The 20,557-nt window shown below is 42.2% G+C and overlaps 1 protein-coding gene across 1 annotated transcript in view; it reads right to left on the bottom strand.

Moving 5' to 3' along the window:
* Positions 1 to 685: 685 nt before the first annotated feature.
* The window catches only part of LOC124278861, a 30,064-nt gene continuing 10,192 nt past the window's right edge, over positions 686 to 20,557 (bottom strand). Inside the window, exons 3-11 of the mRNA XM_046714644.1 lie at positions 10,177 to 10,442; positions 8,960 to 9,087; positions 6,227 to 6,307; positions 5,450 to 5,483; positions 5,075 to 5,145; positions 4,481 to 4,566; positions 3,683 to 3,785; positions 2,410 to 2,485; positions 686 to 1,706 (exon numbers count right to left, since the gene is read on the bottom strand). Of these exons, the coding sequence (XP_046570600.1) occupies positions 1,555 to 1,706; positions 2,410 to 2,485; positions 3,683 to 3,785; positions 4,481 to 4,566; positions 5,075 to 5,145; positions 5,450 to 5,483; positions 6,227 to 6,307; positions 8,960 to 9,087; positions 10,177 to 10,442 (997 nt within the window). The 3' untranslated portion in view covers positions 686 to 1,554. The remainder of the gene's footprint in view (positions 1,707 to 2,409; positions 2,486 to 3,682; positions 3,786 to 4,480; positions 4,567 to 5,074; positions 5,146 to 5,449; positions 5,484 to 6,226; positions 6,308 to 8,959; positions 9,088 to 10,176; positions 10,443 to 20,557) is intronic.

Here is a 20,557-nt window from a genome sequence, read left to right on the forward strand (position 1 = left end):
TTGGCTCGTCACCCGGGTTCGATTCCCCACATGGGTACAATGTGTGAAGCCCATTTCTGGTGCCCCCGACGTGATATTGCTAAAAGCGGCGTAAAAGTCACTCACCCATTCACACTGATCACGTGAACCCACTATGCCTGAGTTAACACGTTACATGTTTTGGAATTATACTTTCTCAATAAAGTACAGATTCTAGTTCTATTCTTGGGTCCCGTCAAGGCACCTGATCTCCAGCAAAGTCAGCCATCTAACCTACACAGCCACCGCGGCTTCCACTTTCTAGATGGCGTTGTGTATTCACGTTGCCTGATGAGCAGTGGTAGCTGTTTGTTTGTTGAATTTGGTTGTCCCGTTTGAAGGTCCACTTTCTAGATGGCGTTGTGTATTCACGTTGCCTGATGAGCAGTGGTAGCTGTTTGTTTGTTGAATTTGGTTGTCCCGTTTGAAGGTCCGTAGAATTCTGTGCAAACCGATGTCCCTAAACTCTGCCATGAGCCGCTTGTAGAGGGTGTGAATACCAGATGCGGCCTCAAAATGGAGTCCTTGAAATACATTTTTAGTCCAGTTGTTACACAGATATTATGTATTTCAAATTCCACATTTATGGATGATAATGATGAGTTATGTAGGCACACAACCAGTCTGAGAGATTAATGAGATTATCATGGCAAGAAAAAGATATATATCATATGTTGAAAATATTTATTTATATATAATATGTGTTCAGCCAATTAAGCACAACGAAAATTGCTCGTCAAGTCACGTAGAGGTGTAATATACATGCAATAATTGCACACCAACGTAGATAAATATATAAATATATGTACATCCCCTTAATTTATTACATTTATTAAGACATTTGTGTGTGTCGATTAGACCAGTAATGTTTTATCACTAAATCGTTAATCCACATTCTTAACACAAAAGTGAATGTTTGCATACACACAACTATGTGAAATACAGGTTTCCAAAGACCTTTAACCTATGACAATGATATACAGGTTAATCTCAAGGTAGGTTGTTAGTGTCTATGTAATGGCACATTACAGAACCAGGCTAGAGTTATTTCCCTTCATTGCTCATAAGAGTGAAACATTTTAGCCGTTGTTCTGGTATAGAAGATTTCCTTTTGCAATAAATCTTGTCATCAAGGCTAACGGGGACAGACACCAATAGCAAAGTTTTCAGTTCTAAAATTCTACGAAATTATTTCAGTTCTGTAATGAAAACTAGAAAACTAGAAAATATCTCTGAAAGCGTGAGTAAGTCCACTGAAACACGCCAATGAGATCACCACAAGACTTTCCTATACAGTGAAACCTTGATAGTCAGGACCCCGTAAGTTGAGGACATCAACATTTCAGACAATTACCGTTGTCAACTTCTATACATAATCAACAGGACATCACAAAGTGTCGCTCATCAAGACGATTTTAACAAGGCAGAGTTCGGTCCGGATTAACAGGGGTCCAGTGTATTTCGTTAAGGCCCCTCTCACAACATTTCATGAAAGTAGTTCTGGTACTAGACTCTGTGGTGGTGAGACGCGCCACGTCAACTGTCGGAGTCCGCATCTTCAGCTAGTTCTGACCACGTGCGTTGTCTGTCCAGATCCCCTTGACCTAGTTTAACGACAACCTCATCATTGGAACTCCTCCACAAGAGAAAACGCCGATATACGAAATACTGGTTCAGGGCCCGACGACCTGGAACAGATCACCACCAGGTGTATAAGTAGTACCTACATAGCGAGCATTAACGTTATATCAATGAATATTCCCCAGATAGACATGGATGGGTGCCGTTGTACAAAGCGATCTTAGCGCTAAGGTGACCGTAACTCCCATACCTTAACATAGACTTAAGGTAGTCATAGCGCTAAGGTACTTTTGTACAACGGCACCCTGGAATGGCGAGTTGTAAGAAGCGCGGGGTTCTTGATAGAACCGACTAAATGCAACAAGACTAGAATACGATTTGTTTGTTTGTTGTTTAACGCCGCACTCAGCAATATTCCAGCTATATGGCGGCAGGCTGTAAATAATCGAGACTGGACCTGACAATCCAGTGATCAACAGCATAAGCATCGATCTACGCAATTGGGATACGATGAAATGTAGCGAGCCTGAGCCCCCGATCCCGTTAGTCGACTCTTACGACAAGCATAGGTTACTGAACACCAATTTTAACCAGGACTGGATATGCCTCTAAAAGCAACCCTGTCACGTTTAGACTGATCTTCAAAACAGTCTTAGCAACATCTTCAAAACAGACAATAACTTGTATTTTATAAGAAAAGAGGAGCCGAAATTAATTAAGATTCCTGTCAGCATTGTCTATTATTATTGTGCTTTTTGGAACAAGTTGATTGATTAAAAAACAAAACAAAAAGCTTCAGTCCTAACTTACCTTCTGCCATATGTTCTGACGGGGAGTCCACTCGCACGATGTTTGGGTGTACAGCTTTTCTTATAACTGCCAACACCTAGAAGCAGAGAACATGTAGTGATAAAAACAGTGTTTCCATTCTGTATGATCGCTGCTTATTCAAGAACTTGATCACTGCATATTTCGGAGCTTCTCTACCTTGTGGTAACACTGGGGTGGTGGGGTAGCGTAGTGGCTAAAGCGTTCGCTCGTCACGTCGAAGACCCGGGTTCGATTCCCCACATGGGTACAATGTGTGAAGCCCATTTCTGGTGTTCCCCGCCGTGATATTGCTGGAATATTAAAACTAGTAAAACTAAACTCACTCACTGTGGTGACAATATTTCCGTGGTGGCCCAGTCGGCTAAAGTCGCCGCATTTCGCATTACAGAGTTGCCTACCCTGGGCTCACCAGGATGGTGGGTTCAAATCCCAGTTCAACCTGTTTCTCGGCATCCTGTGTCAGCACAATACCGGTGGCCGTGGGTTTCACCAAAGTGGTAAACGTACATGTATGAGACATACAATGCTTCGGGATTTCTTCAACTAGTACTTGTGGTGAAATGTACTTCAGACAACAGAGGTTTGCTATAATCATAAAGAGTTGTAACCATATAGCATCACTGTAAAACATGCCAGTAGAGTGATCTCCCCTGGCTTATGTGTAATGGCCACCATGCTGACCACATGCATGGTTTCTAAATGGACTCCTTGTTTTGATACTAGTCTAAAGACTATTACAGTACTGATACTACATGATGGAACTGTAATATTGTTCAAAGAAGCGTTAAACCAACTCACTCATTTCTTGATCAAAAAGCGTTTCCTGAAAAATATGTTCCTTGTCACGCGAACACGTTTGGGGTGAAACTCGGCACGTGGTACGATCATTAACTCATTTGCAGTAATCAATCAAGGTATTGTCTTATTCTTGTCATCTTCCAGAAGCAAGTGTTAGTCCATGTCAAAAATATGTTTACCCTTGTTAATCAAAGCCGACATTCGCATGACTTAAGCAGACCTCGGGAAAGGACTGCAGCAGCTATCAATGGTCCAATCAGACAACGTATTACAAAATCAACATCCGTACGAGACGACTATGGATTGGGTGGTGAGACTTCGGTGACTTCGGTGATTGTGTTTTACCTACGGTCGGGGTATTGCTCATACTATCAGTCACAGGTTTGTCTGGTCCAGGATCAGTTATTTATACAGCTGCAACATGCGACGTGTTTGACAAACAAACAGCAACTACCTCTCTCCCTTGCTTGTCTCCGTCTAAGAAACATCCCATCACATTAATGGCAGCTTCCTCAGGTCTCAGTTTGCTGATCATGTTCCCGAGCTTGGACCAGAATCTGTATAAAGTAGCAGGACATCCACAATACACTGGCTGTTGTACCATACATCACCTCAGGAATATCATGTTTAAATATCACGACACCCACTACCGTGGGATGATATGTATCAGCTTTTGTATCATAATCGCGTCTCCCCATGATGATACGGAATAGGATACGTCAGTACACTTTGCCTGTGATAAGAAGTGACTAACTGGGTCGGTATGCTCTGACACTCTGCGACGCTATTCCATGCTATGACATGTACACAGACTTTCTACACCTCCTTTATCATAGCCGGGCGGTGGGGTAGCTTTGTGGTTAAGCGTACGCTCGTCACGCGGAAGACCTGAATTTGATGTCTCACATGGGTACAATGTGTGAAGTCCATTCTGGTGTCCTCTGCCGCGATATTGCTGGAATATTGCTAAAAGCGGCGTAAAACTAAACTCACTCAATCACTCATTATCATAGGCACTTTAAGGGAAGGTTAACTCGCTGAAGTGGTACATTGTGTGGGGCGTGTTTGCTCACTCTATCTATCACTGGACTATCTTGTTCAGACGGGACAATATACAGCCCGCTGTCAAAGAGCTGAGCTATTGCCGAGTGCAGCCTTAAACAAGGAACATGCAAAATTGATATTTTTTTGGTTATAATGTCCTTATACATCGTGCATGTAAATGTTTAGAACAAGGTGGCAGGTCACTTACTCAATGACCGGTGCATAGTCAGTACGCTGTAGTTTCTGGGGCGTCATGACATAGTTCTTCAGCAGGTAACAGAACCCAGTTCCGCCCTGTAACAGAACAGTAAACGTTAACCTTACCAGAACACAACGTTAGCATTCGTACAATAGCGTTAACCCTACAAAACGAAACGTTAACCCCACCAGAACATAATGTTAACACAACCAGAACATCACTTTAACACCACCAGAACCACAACGCTACGTTACCACTAACAGAGCACATCATTTAAAAACACATTATTTGTATAAGTCAACTCAGTCTAATCAAAAGTCCCGTTACCCGTCACTTCTGCATCACTTTTCCGAATCGTAAATTTGACAAATAACTTCATTTCTACAAATGAATTCGTTGTAAGATAATGCATCTCACAAATAAAATGTATTAATCATGGTAAAATTTACGCCGCATTTGTCACCAAGAACACATAATGCTCGAGAATAGAATCGAACCCTGGTCCGCGGTGTGACTATCGAATGCTTGAACCTTTAGACTACCCATGGAGCCTACCTATATTCTTTAATCTAAGAAGAATCTAATCTAAGAATTCCGGCTTACCCCACACAGCAGTAAACACGAGTGCATCTTGCATCCCTTGTGGTAATGATCAAGTCGACTTTTTACTGCATCTAAAACATATATTATTTGATATTTATTCTGATGTATCCAGTTTCGGGTAAGACATCACTGTTGCATCTTTTTTTTAGAAATGTTTTCGAAAAAATAATTTTCAAGTGTATACTTTCTTCTTCCTATCAGTTTACATCTGATGCCTTCAGTGAAAATATAATTATAACAATAATTACAACCTGTATCGTGTACAAATCTGTTTTTCTCAACCCCACGTCTAAAAATACACATCTTTGTCAAATATTCAAACCACACAGAGATGTAGCAAAAGTATGCATCTTGAATACTTGAACATTTACTTACTTAAAATATCTTCAAATGACCATGTCTCGAAGTCCTGTAAATAAACATACAAACACAATAAAGAATGCTTTCTGAAAAGATTCCGTACAGTATACATCGGTTCTGCTGCCATGGACATACAAGTGAGTGAGTTTAGTTTTACGCCGCACTCAGCAATATTCCAGCTATATGGCGGCGGTATGGACATACAAGAACGTTACACCGAACATAGAATTGGTCTTCAACAACCCATGCTAGTCGTAAGAGGCGACTATCAGGATCGGGTGGTCAGAGTCTTTGTTTGTTTGTCTGATGCATGTCATCGTATCCCAGCTACTAGTATGTAGAATGATGCTCATGATGTTGATCACTTAATTGTCTGGTTCAGACTCGATTATTTACAGATCACCGCCCTACAGCTGGAATATTGCTGAGTGTGGCGTTAAACAACAAACCAACCAACCGATCACAGAGCGTGGTATCGTGCTTATAATCCACTTTTAGTAAAACCCTGGTAATATAAGCAGGAGAAATGCCTGGAATATGTTACACATACTGAACCAAATATGGGAGTAGAACTCATACCATTGGTGTGATATGGGAACACTTCAACCACTAGACTACCCAACCGCCGCTCTATGACAGGTCCTCACTCACTGACTTATCATATACATTTTCATTAGATCAGTGTATATTACTGCCTAATCACTGAAATTCTCAATATAAGATGAATGGGGAGTTCTTGGGCGTGTTTTAAAACATATATTCGGAGTCGTGATAATTTGCTGGTATACTCACGTAAACAATAAACGTGACATTTTTATCCTTCTTGATAGCCTTCTTCATAGAGTGACATCGCGGCAGACGGGATGACACCAGCTGTGCCAAAGAGGAACCAGGAACCAGTGAGTTTTAATAATAATAATAATAATAGTGCATTTATATAGCGCTATTTCCAAACATAAGGATGCTCAAAGCGCACAAGCATGGTTTGATATTAGGGAAAATCAGGGAAAGCTTGGCGAAAGAGGAAAGTTTTTAGTAAGGATTTAAAGGATGACAACGTTTGAGAGTCTTTGAGTTCTTGGGGCAGATTATTCCACTTTAAAATATTATCCCAAATGCAGAATGGACATAGCTGACGAATAGTGCAAACTTCAGGTCGAAGTGAAAGCGTCGGTTTTGACCAAGTAAATTTTCACACCAGTGCGCAAGAACGACATGCACTGAAGCCGAATACGGGATGCGGGAAATCATCGCCACATCACTGATAGCACCTTTTTGCGTAAGAAAATAAAAGCGACAACACATTTCCATAAAAAATCCATCATAACAAATATCTGCAAAGAGTAGCAAAAATTGTACGATTCTGTCTACACCATTAGCTCTTGTTTCAGTCGTGTTATTCCGGGACAAGCCGAACAGCGACTCGTGTAAGTCTTGGAGGTTGCCGAAAATTGGGGAGTGGTGACAAATGTACCTCGAGGTTATGGAAAGGGGAGAGTGGTGGCAAATGCATTCAATATTTGAAACACTATCAAATATTGATGACGCCACCGTAGGCACTCATGACAAACACAAACACATAGATAGAAAACATGGACACATTATGCACAAATTAGGGAACTGCATCAGATAATTCCTGTCACTGATGAGCCAAATTTAGAATTGACTTCCATGTGTCTATTGTAAACAGATCAAACAACATATATGCCATTTTTGGCGCTCTTTAAAATATTCGTTGAAACGGCATTCTTGATTGTATCTCAAAAGAGAAATGTGGACACAAAGGTTGAAGGTGATGAAATATGGCTGGAGATAAAGCGAAAGTTGAAGTTGACACGCCAGAGATTTATAACTGTGGCTTCGAATCCCAGTTCGTCCAAATTAAGTTTCCAGATTTCTTAGCACCATTACCCGTGCATGTGAATTCTAGAAAACAGCAAACATCTGAAACGTGGATCACTTCGGGTTTCCCTCCCACATTAAACTGACCCACATACTAATGTTATACTATTCAAAGCGGTGTTAAACCTCACTCACTCACTCAACTTGCCATCGTAAGAAAACCCAAAGTCCCTTCAGGCTATTCTCCTCATGAAAGCGAAATGAATAAAAGACTATGTTTGTATAAAGAGATATATAATCATAAACGTCCACTGACATAAGTTGTTTCATCTATTTAATCCCATCTCATTGATAATTAATCTACGATACTTCTCGAACAGCCGATGTGTGATGGTGTTGAATATTTAACACAATCAGTCTCTCCAGTTCGTGCCTAATCGACATCTCTTCCTGAACCTTCTTTCTAATACAGTTGTTTCTATGGCAGCTATCATCTTGCCGATCTCACACTGTCAAATATTCAAGTGATTGATCGTTCCAACAGGCCCTAATCGGTTAGATTACGCAGAAAGTACCTTCATGTTGCACGAAAACCGGACAATTAAATGTTCCCTTGGCGTCTTTCTAACAAAACTCAATGCAAAGATCAAGTGCCAGTGTTATTTTTAAACTTCTCCCAGATGAATAATCGGTTCTAGAAAATTAAAATTAAACGTTTTTAAAATGGTAAAATACATTTCTGTCAACCTGGCACAGCCATCTGTCTTCAAACGGACCGCAGTTCTGGGTATTTGATACCTAACCTTCCACTGATTAACATTGCAATTAGACGATATATGTTTACATAGAATCTGCCGAAATTGCCATACTTACGGACGGAACTTGTTAATCTTTAGCAGTACATCCTCCTATTTGGCAAAAATAGCCACAAAAATCAAATTACCTTTGAATAACCAAAACAACAATGCCGTCGAACAGGTTCGAATCTCAATCAGTGCGTTTCAAGAAGGAAATTTTTAGCGAAAAAAACACATTGTTTTGATTTCAAACTGATAATGCCGCTTCATTGTTTGTCAGTATAATAACATTCGTGCCCACCATAAAGTTTCCATGGTAAATTCATCTTAGATGTTTAGAGTTGTATGAGTCCTGAAAAGTTCCCATAAAATATACATGGGACTTACTTTACTTGTAAAAGGTGATAATTTCCCCAAATACTCAAGACTGAAAGATTAAAATTTGGTTGGTAAATATTATTCTTTACACTTTATACCCTCTCAGACCTCAATACTTGCAGGATATGCCTACCTCAATAGCGACAGTGTGGTAAATATATACAGTGACATACGCTCGGGTCAGAATTCCCTGAACACTTTACATTGACACCACAGCATGGATACATGTATTGGTTTTGACGTTATGACGGATGGACAGGCACTGGGATAAACGGCGGACAGTGGACCTGAAGGGCCAGGTTAACGTCATAAAAGTTCGTCCTTAGAGAATGACGAAACATACTATCAGCTGAAGTGAGAACGTTTGTCTTAGGATAATCCTAATCCATGGCGAATGAAAGTGACAGGTGAGACGTTGACTGCACTGATCTGAGACAGACCCCAGTCCCTAGTGAACACTGGCATAATGTGAGAATCTAATGTTGTTCGGTAATGGTGTCCAACTTACGACGATCCTTGGGTTCATAAAGTTGTCGTGGCCGTAGGTGTGGACCCTCTCTTCATGCTGTTCCTGATTCCAGCGCATCTTCTCAATCTCTGACACCACCCTGCTGATGTCCTCCCTCGCCTGGACAGCTGCACGAAGACAATAGAGGTTGCACATTCTGCATACAGATAATAGCAGACAACACACAGACAGCAGAGGCTGCACAAGGATGACAAAGACAACACACAGACAATAGGGCTACACAGACAATAGCGCTACACAGACAATACAGACGGCTCAAAGACACAACAGGCAGGACACAGATACTACAGGCTGCACAACGATAATGCATGTTGCACACAGACAATACAGCCTCCACACAGAGAATATAGGCTGCACAAAAAGAATAAAGGCTGCACAGAGACAATACAAGATGCACAGAGACAATAAGATTGTACAAAGACAATACAGGTTACACACAGACAAGATAGGCTCTACAAAGAGAATAAAGGATGCACAAAGAGAATAAAGGCTGCACGGAGACAATACAAACTGTACAAAGACAATAAGGTTGCACAAATACAATACAGGTAACGCAGAGACGAGACAGTCTCTAAAGTGAGAATAAAGGATGCACAAAGATAATAAAGGCTGCACAAAGACAATAAGGTTGCACAAAGAGAATAAAGGCTGCACACAGACAAAGCAAACTGCAGAAAGACAATACAGGTAACCAACAGACAAGACAGGCTCCACAAAGAGAATAAAGGCTGCACATAGACAATACAAGCTGCACAAAGACAATACAGGTAACACAGAGACAAGACAGGCTCTACAAAGAGAATAAAGGCTGCACATAGACAATACAAGTTGCACAAAGACAATAAGGGTTGCACACAGACAATACAGATTGTAGACACCCAATACATTCCGCACAAAGACAATACAGCCATACATACAATACATGCTACACACAACATACTACATGTTGCACACAGATAACACGGTATAAGTTGCACAAAGAGATTACAAATAATACCTCCAGATCAGTTTACAAACAAGGGTATTTTTTATTAACTTCAACACTTTTTATTAGTCTATTACTCTCTTGTTACATTAAGCGTGTATATTGATAGAAATCAGCGAACACTGTGCATAAAACCAGCGGGATTGTTCACAGTATAAAACTTGGATGTGTTGATAAAATTAATACTTTTACCTTCTCTGACAAGTCTTACCTAGCGATGACGTCATACCCAAGGCAGCTTCAGCTTGTAGTCTGGGAAGGTTGAAAGTTTGAGCCGCGGGTTTCATCCACGGTCTCACCCGATCGGTTCTCATTTCTTGGCGGGATTTGGACTCCTCGTCCCCTCGGTCATCAATCTCGCCGAGTCTCGAAACACTCTCGCCATATCTTGTAACCGTCTCGCTAAACTTTGACCCGATTGGCGGAAGTGGAGCTTGGCTGTTTGGTTTGGCGTGACGCGGTCTTGGCGATCTTTGACTGGACAAAAGGAAAAGGGAAATTTCAATACTAGACACAACAACAAAATATATAACGCCGATTGTGGGGATGGTCGGAAAGCAACCAGAGGTGAGGTGAGGTGAGTGGAGCCTATTTTTACGTCGTGCTGGCAAATATTTCGCTCAGGTGAGGTGACGACGTGCATATGTGTGTGTGTGTATGTGTATGTGCGGCTGCTTGTACTAGCCCAGAGTTAAGCTGGTTTATAGTGCTAGCCCACTGAGATACCATCCCGCAGTGAAGCATGAATACCCCACTCAGACACATTATACTGACTCCGAGCCGACCAGTCCTTGTTGTACCCATTAATGCCGAGCGCCAGGCAGGGACCAACAAGTACCATATTTTAACGTCTTTTGGTATGACGCGGTCGGGGATGCAACCCGCGACCTTCCGCTCTTCGGGCGGACGCTCTAACCAATACACCACGGAGGGTGGCAACCAGAACCAATGACACATTAAATTACCGAGGGCATCAGGTTTGGTTTGGTTGGTTTGTTGTTTTACGCCGCACTCAGCAATATTTCAGCTATATTATATGTCGGCGGTCTGTAAATAATCGAATCTGGACCAGGCAATCAAGTGATTAACAACATGAGCATCGTACTAATCAATTTGGATACGATGACAAGTGTCAACCAAGTCAGTAAGCCTAACAACCCGACCCTGTTAGTCGCCCCTTACGACAAGCATGGGTTGGTGAAGACCAATTGTAACCCGGATCTTCATGGGACCGGCGGCAACAGAGAGTTACACTCTTGTAACTATCCACAACCTATTTTTTCTTTTTCCAGGCACTGTCAACTAAGCCAAATCTCCGCTTAACGAAAGTGAAGCCCGCTGCAATGAATTTATATGAATTCAACGCCAGAAAATAATCATTGTCGACTATATATACTCAGTGCCATTATTGAAGGGTCATGTACCAATAAGGTAATATAATGCAAAATAAAGTTTGCTGTGACAAGATCATAGAAAGAAGAGATCATTTATTAACTGAGGAGAGTGTTCTGTGCTATGCTGTGAGAAAAGGATCAGGACTGTATCTACACGGACATCAAACAAAAGGATACCCCCATAAGGAAAGTCATCTCTGTCCTGACAGGTCTACCGAACATGCTTCGGCCAGTCCATGAAGAATGCCGTTCCACACCCTGTTGCTGAAGATAATCAGTGACTATCCTGGCTCTGTGAGGTCTAGTGAACATGTCGGCCAGTCCAACCGTTCCACACCCTGTTGCTGAAGATAATCAATGACTATCCTGGGTCTGTGAAGTCTGGCATCATCGTCCTGTAGAAGAGGTTCGCGACCATAAACTCCATTCATAGCTTGTAAAAAGGGAATAGCAATGGGAGACAAGATTTCATCTCGGTACAGCTGACCAGTCAAATTTCCATCAATAATGTGAAGCTGGGTTCTTCCTGTAGCCATGGTACCGGCCCAAACCAAGACTGACCCGCCATCAAACCTGTCTTGTGTAACAACTGTAACATCAGTGAACCGTTCAACTCTTCTGGGGAATATTTTCCGAAGACCATCATTAAAAGACAAATTAAACAAGTTGTCATTTGTAAAGAGCAATGTTGACCATTGACGTTGATTCCAGCGACCGTGACGTCTGCTCCAGGCTAAACGTGCATGTCTGTGACGTTGCAAAAGTGGCGGACGGACTGCTGGTCGCCTTGAACCGAGCCCATTGGCACTTAACCCGCGTGGGATAGTGTTCCTGCTTATCCTGACACCATGAACATTGTAATGTTCAGTCTGAAGGTCACCGGTGGTCACGAATCGGTTACGTAAAGCGACGTTAGCCAAGTGCCCGTCTTGCCTTGCAGCAGTAACTCTAGGTCGACCTGGTCTTCTCGCATATTCCATCGATCCCGTGGCTTGAAACCTTTGCCACAGTCTCCAAATGACACTTTGACTCACATTGAAGTGATTTGCAGCTTGTCCTGGACTCTGACCAGCTTGCATGAGACCAATTGCTTGACCCCTCTCTGCTACCGTCTGGAAACATCTCATTTCGTATAAGAAACCATGATGTCAGGGCGAGACTACAGTTAACATTTATAGCCTAAATCTGTGCATGGGAAGTCGCACTTTCTCATGCAATACAAGACAAAATGCTGCGTTTCCACGATACAGACACTGACAGTGTTCACGGAAACAAAAAAAATATCAAAATGATCATGTTTTGAAACACTGTATATCTTCAACTTCTCAATCATTGAGACATGTGCGTAGCCTAATGTGTTCTATGGTGCCTTATGTCAACAGGGTTTTAAACAGTATTGACTTCTCATTACTGATATATTCATAATATGGAATTGATTCCTATCAATGCAAAAGACACATGACCCTTCAATAATGGCATGGCATCAACCAATACATGTGAAATATGTTTAAATTGTCTACCGTCACCGTTTAATGGGGTACGGATAGCTCTGTTATCTGAGGGCGTTGTAATTCGCCCCGATTATGTTTCAAGGTTTGCCAGCACCATGCTCCTGCTCAATGTATTTCACCAAATGGTACAATTCTCAGACCTGCATCACGATGTTAAGAGTGAGTGAGTTTAGTTTTACGCCGCACTCAGCAATATCCCAGCTATATGGTGACGGACTGTACATAATCGAGTCTGGACCAGACAATCCAGTGATCAACAGCATGAGCATCGATCTACGCACTGTCAACCAAGTCAGCGAGTCTGACTATGCACCCGACCCCGTTAATCGCCTCTGACGACAAGCATGGGTTACTAAAGTTCAATTGAAACCCGGATCTTCACGGGTCGCCGATGTTAAGATAACGTCGGTGATTATAACGGCGATATTGTTCAGAGCGTCGTTAAAACCTAACTCACTCACGCACTCATTACCGTTTAAGGCTTTCAAGGTGTGTCATGTATCTGGCTTTTTTATGAAGTAGTTCCCTTTCGCCCAAAGCGACATCTAGCGCCACTTTACTCAGCCCTTCCTGTTGGAGCACTTCCCGCACCTGCGCAGGCATCATATAATCCGGGTCTTGGAAGTCAACTTCCGGGCTAGGAGTTGAGTAAGATGGCGACCCACTTGGACTCGAGTCCAAAACACAAGAAGCCCGTTTTACAGGCATTGTCACCATAAACTGCAACGGGTAGGACGACAACTCATTCGCAACTGCAGTTGGTAAATCTCCGGTCGCCATAGTGACGTACATGTAGTGGTAACTTCCAAGGTCATAGGCAGGTCAAGGTCATTCGTTCTAAAATCCAAAATGTTATTTCACTGCCAGTCACCGCGTTCGATCCAAGAGAGCCCAGAAATCCTTTCTTGTTTACTTCCCCGGGGTTTTGTGGATGTATATATAATTTATCAAGTGACGTCAATTCAGTCTTCTTTTTAACTTAAATACGCGAATAAATATATATGTAAACATCCAGTTCTCCAATCCTCCCAAAGCTTGGCCCAACCCCGTCACGCACAATCGCACTGGTTCTTCGTTGTGGATGTTTTAAAAGTCTGCATGTCAAATCACTCACAGTATCACTAATGAGTAACCGGCGAATGAGGGTTCGATCTCTGTATCGGTAACTGATCTGTAGTTCCCATTGAATAAATCATGATCATTGCTTTCCGCATCATAAAATGTTGATGCAGGCTTGCTGAAGGCATGTTCCCTGTGCACTCTGTGGAACCGATCTCACTTTGTTGATCACTTACATGGAAACGTCATTACGTACGTGACTTTACCGCCATGTTGGAATGGAAATAATCTTAATTGTTCGGCTATTATCCCGTTTATCAAGTTTCCGAAGTGAGATAATTGTTATATTGCCCAAGGAATGATTGTTGATGACGTTGAAACGCTGTGCTGCAGATTGATTTTGAAAGGCAAATCATTGTGATGTACCTTCGAGACGCCTTGTGGTGAAAGCAGGCATCTTGATATGATCAACGCAGGGGCCTTGGTATGCCTTGTGATCAACATGGGAGCCTTGGTATGCCTTGTGATCAACACGGGAGCCTTGGTATGCCTTGTGATCAACACGGGAGCCTTGGTATGCCTTGTAATGAACACAATAGCCTTGATATTCTTTATGGATAACACACTAGTTTCGATATGACTTGTGATCAACTCGATATTGCATTTGATCAACGCAGGAGCCTTGATGTGCTTTTTGATCAAATTGATATGCCTTGTTTCGTACCTTCAGTGTTTCTTTACATCCTTTCAGCAGAACCTTTGTGAAACTAGTAATCATTAACATACCACAATCATCTTCCTTCTCAACAACATCACTCAGTTGATTTATCACTTTAACCACTAGTAGTTTGACAGATGTATGGCATTCGTCACACTCTCGTCCACAGCAGAAGCTGGAGTAAAATGGCGGATGTCCGTCAGTATGTGTCCAGTATGTGTGTACGTTCTTCAGGGCGTAGAGACTAGTACCAAGAAATACACTGGCCAGGCAGATTATATATTATGAAACACCCTTTATACAGAAAAATGCACCCGCTGTTTGCCATCCAGTACAATCCTTCGATAGTCAGATATACGTACATTCTAAAGAATATCCATGCTGTAGCAGTTCACAAGTCACAGATGAACTATTCTTGATATTCATCTTCCATGTCCGTTAACAGCCATCCAATAATCTGTAGATTAGAAGTTCAGACTCAACATAATTATCAGCTATCCAATAAACTGTACAAGTACATTCTACTCAGCATCCACATTAATGTGATATTCCATCAAGATCGAGTTCAGTATCCAGTATCAACATCTTCCTAGAAAGAGCTGTCCAAGTATACAATGTTAAATACACCGTGCAGTTAAGCAGCCTTATCAGTGAAGTCAGATATGAATTCAACAAGCACCGCCTGGTCCTGCTCCAGGTTAAATCGGGTTATCCATGAACACACCTGGATCACTGGCCCAGTGACCGGGGTTACGTTGCTCGCCGTTCCCACGGCCACCGCTGTCACTGACATCACGCTTACTGATCCCGCCTCCTGATCTGTGTTGAAGAAAGAAGGTCTTTAAGTCGACACGACCTACATGATTTAATAATTGGTCATGACGACGTTCTGTGACTAAAGATAGAAGAATAAACAACGTCGCTAAGCGAAGCATCGCTGTCTTTCACTGGGGATCGATTTTCATCGCCGGTCAATACGCGGCTATCACAGCCTACTGCACTGGGTTCCTCCAGTTAGATGCACTGCCCTGTCGCTGACAGTACAGTAGAAGCTAATCTGCAGGTGCCCCAGGACGCATTTTGGTGTAACAACTGCTAAATCCTGTCTATAGGTGTGCCCTTTTTTCCGTTTGGAGCAGGATCTGGTATTACTGGTCTGTAGGTGTACCCTGGTTGCCGTTTGGAGCAGGATCCGGTATTTTTGGTCTATAGTTGTACCTTGGTTGCCGTTTGGAGCAGGATCCGATGTTACTAGTCTGTAGGTGTACCCCGGTTGCCGTTTGGAGTAGGATCAGGTATTACTAGTCTATAGGTGTACCCTGGTTGCCGTTTGGTGCAGGATTCGGTAACTGGTCTATAGGTGTACCATGGTTGCCGTTCGAAGCAGGATCCGACATTACTGAACTATAGGTGTACAATGGTTGCCGCTTGAAGCAGGATCCGGCATTACTGCACTATAGGTGTACAAAGGTTGATGTTTGGTGCAGGATCCGGCATTACTCGACTATAGGTGCACCATTGTTGCCGTCTGGAACAGGATCCGTCATTACTGGTCTATAGGTGTACCCTGGTTGCCGCTTGAAGCAGGATACGGTATTACTGGTCTATAGGTGTACCCTGGTTGCCGTTTGGAGCGGGGTCCGGTATTACTAGTCTATAGGTGCTCCATGGTTGTTGGTTGGAGCAGGATCCAGTATTTCTGGTCTATGGGTGTACCATGGTTGCAATTTGAAGCAGGATCCGGTATTACTAGTCTATAGGTGTACCCTGCTTGCCGCTTGAAGCAGGATCAGGTATTACTGGTCTACATGTGTACCATGGTTGCCGTTTGGTGCAGGATCCGGCATTACTGGACTATAGGTGGAGAATGGTTGCCGTTTGGAGCAGGATCCGGTATTACTGGTCTAAAGGTGTAGAATGGTTGCTGTTTGGTGCAGGATCTGGCATTACTGGACTAAAGGTGTAGAATGGTTGCCGTTTGAAGCAGGATCCGGTATTACTGGTCTATAGCTAGCTGTACCCTGGTTGCCGCTTGAAGCAGGATACGGTATTACTGGTCTATAGGTGTACCTGGTTGTCGTTTAATGCAACATCAGGTATTATTGGTCTACACGTGTACCCCGGTTGCCGTTTGGAGCAGGATCCGGTTTTTCTCGTCTATTGATGTACCTTGGCTTATGTTTGGAGCAGGATCTTTCCCTACTCCTCTGATCCCTGTGGTTAAAGAGTTCGCTCGTCACCCCAAAAACCCGGGTTCGATTCCCGACATGGGTAGAATGTGTGATGCCCATTTCTGGTGTCCCCCGCCGTGATATTGCTGGAATATTGTTAAAAGCGGCGTAAACCAAACTCACTCACTCATCGCTGACAATACCATATTAAGTTATCTATAGGGGCATCATAATAATCGTTCGGTGCCATGTCCTTTATTTCTCGACTATGTGTCACCCTCATGGTAGCCCCTGGGTACAAGACCCAGCCTTAAATGCGCTGCTGACAATGCCGTTAACACTCATTGGCAGAACTTAGTCTTGCATCAAGTCCCCACTATGCCCCTGACAAAACCATTCATCTAAACGTATGCCCCACTAACATTCGTCTATAGGTACGTGACTAGATAATGTTGATGACAACACCAGATATAGTATATGCACTATTCAGAAAACGTTAGAGATCAACCAAAATCCTATGGGTGTTCTTCATCAGTTTCCGGAAATCACGGGGTTCGGACTAGCCGGGTTCATTGTATGTACATAATACTGACTGAGTTTAGTTTTACGCCGCTTTTAGCAATATTCCAGCAATATCACGGCGGGGGACACCAGAAATGGAGGTACATAATAGGCAGGTAGCTCCTGTAATAATATTACAACGACGACGAACGACGACGACAATGACCACGACGACGATGACGACCATGATGACGACGATGATTATGACGGCGATGACAACGATGGGGTTGATGATGAAGAAGAAGAAGTGTGTCGACACGCCCTGTTTCTCCAAAAAAGTCCAAACAAATTATGCAGGGTGTGTTCCGCACTGTTGCTTCATCAAGATGGGTCTGGGATGAAAGCGTGAATATTTCATGATTAGTTTCCCGACACGCCTTGCGTCCACACCTTCACACGGCACCGACCACGGAGACGAGGCAACAAGTCGTGGACATTGGTCAACAAGTTGAAGAATATCATTGACTTCAAAGTCATAGAATCGTTAAGTCAAAGTCATAAAGTCGTTCATGTTTGCTAAAAATACTATTTCATTTCAATGATAGATTAACCATTTTAATGTTCATTTTGCGATCCAGCGGAAGCTCAAATAGCACAGCTTGATGCGGCTTGTGCTATTTCTTACGGGAGGGCGACGATCACCCTAGATACAATCATATATATAGACATGTACCTGTGGAAGTCTTAGTTCAAAGATATCGATTACATCTATAGGTGTCAATTCCACCGATTTGATCACAGTGCAGGAAGTGAAAAGTGCGTGAGCTATGGTGATTTGTTAGAGTTATCTCCCTTTGATTGGATGTCGCCAAGACAGTGAAATGAAGAGAAACATTTCATCTCAATGATACATTGACCTAATATAATACTATTAATCTGTGACAAAGTTAAAAATAAGGTCGAATTCTAATATCCCATCAGTGTGGGGAACTTGTTTCCGCTACGTTTTATATATGTGTGTTGTAACTTTGGATATTCAATTCCTTGCTGCTGTCGTCTTACATCGCCACAGTTGAAAATGGAACAAAATGTTTTCTCTCAGTTGCTGTGATTGCAAGTTAGTATTTTTTATATGTTTCTGCTTAACTTTCTACCGTATAACAATTAAAACAAGAGTCATCAGAAGATGACAAATCCACAAATTTGAAAGAAGTCCAAATCTTTTCCATGGAAATCATGCAATATAAATGACAAAAATCGGTAGTAAATAGCAAAAGGCACCACTTCAAAATCTAGTTTGATATATCTGCCAAGTCTGGTAGAAAGACGGTTTTCGAGTTGTGATCTGGAAGCGAAGCCCACCCTCTATTTTGAGACTAAGTCCGAATCGTTTCCATGGAAACCGAGTAAAATAAAACAGCCCAAAATCTGTAAATAGCAAAAGGCACCACTTTGGGATCTGTCTCATATATCTGCTAAATTCTGTTGAAAGGTATTGAACGGTTTTCGAGTTGCTCTGGAAACGAAGCCCACCCCTCCCTTTTGAGACCTTTTGAGTCCAACACGTTTCCATGGAAACCGGGGAAAATAAAATGACAAAAATCTGTAATTAGCAAAAGGCACCACTTTAGGTTCTGTTTGATATATATACCAAGTTTTGTTAAAAAATATTGAACGGTTTTTGAGTTATGCTCCGGCAACAAAATGATTACGGACAGACGGACGACACGGCGATTATACCCCCGTACATGTTTTCCAGTACATTTACTATGTTTACAAGTACAACTATGTTTATGAAATTTGAAAATTTATATTAAAAAAGGTTTGTAAATTTTTCATTTTTCAAACATGACGGCGTATTCCACGTCGACAATTTCACTGTGTACACATCTCAGTTAAAATGTTGCTCAACCAATTACGCTTGGTATGAACAGTGTCTCTAGATCTTTAAGCATGGGAAGATAATTTGTTCCTGGTGTTGTTTAAAGTTATCCATGATTAATCTGAAGTGATTCTGTACACACAAGTTTTAATCTTCATCTTGCAATACTGTGGAAACACAATTAACACAGCTTGTTATTTCTTTTGGGAGAGAGACGATCACCCCAGATACAACCGTATATATAGACATGTACCTGTGAAAGTCTTAGCTCAAAGATATTGATTACACCTATAGGTGTCAATTCTATTGATTTGATCCTAGTGCATAAAGGGAAAGGTCCGTCAGCTATGGTGGAGATTTTGTAGAGTTATCTCCCTTCGATTGGATGTCGGAGATGGCAACTGTGTAATGAGGACAAAAAGTGTAACGGATGGGATTGTGTACTGCAAACTATTTCGCTTTTAAGATCATGGTACAAACTTATCCGTACATACATAGAGAATCTCACCTGAGTGTCTTTTGATATCAAATATATCACCACGAGTTGATAAAGTTACAAATATCTGAGGCTTGCCGAGGATATTTTTACTTTTATCAACGAGTGTTGATATACCTGATATCAGAAGACACGAGTGTGAGATTTTATTTATCATTAAAAAACACTCTTCATTAGTTTTCAATAAAAATGTAGATTTCTACATCTCTGAACACGGTTCTGCTATTAGACTTACAGTGTAGCGATATCATAGCATTGTGACGTCATCAAGTTCATGACGTCATAGCATTGTCAGGGCATTGTACGAAATCTGTCAAAACGATATCTCCTAGGTGATATCGTTGATTTCACACAAGCAATGTCACCTGTGGAACACAGTTTTGGATGATAAGAACTTATCTTATCCCAAACATTCAAACATCCAGACGTTACAATTCATACCCACCAAACTTATACCTTCATGTCAACCCAATTTATCTCTTCATACCTACTCAACTTATCCTCTCATACCAACCCAACGTATTCCCCCATACCAACCCAACTTATCAACTCATACAAACCCAACGTATTCCCCCATACCAACTCAACTGACCCGTGAAGGTCCGGGTCTATTAGAATAGCCCTTCAGCAACCCATGCTTGCTATAAAAGGCGACTATGCTTGTCGTAAAAGGCGACTAACGGGATCGGGTGGTCAGGCTCGCTGACTTGGTTGACACATGTCATCGGTTCCCCATTGCGCATATCGATGCTCATGCTGTTGATCACTGGATTGTCTGGTCCAGACTCGATTATTTACAGACCGCCGCCATATAGCTGGAATATTGCTGAGTGCGGCGTAAAACTCAACTCACTCACTCA

This window comes from Haliotis rubra, unplaced genomic scaffold, assembly GCF_003918875.1.
Source record: "Haliotis rubra isolate DU_JTF1 unplaced genomic scaffold, ASM391887v1 Scf242, whole genome shotgun sequence".
Taxonomy (NCBI): Eukaryota; Metazoa; Mollusca; class Gastropoda; order Lepetellida; family Haliotidae; genus Haliotis; species Haliotis rubra.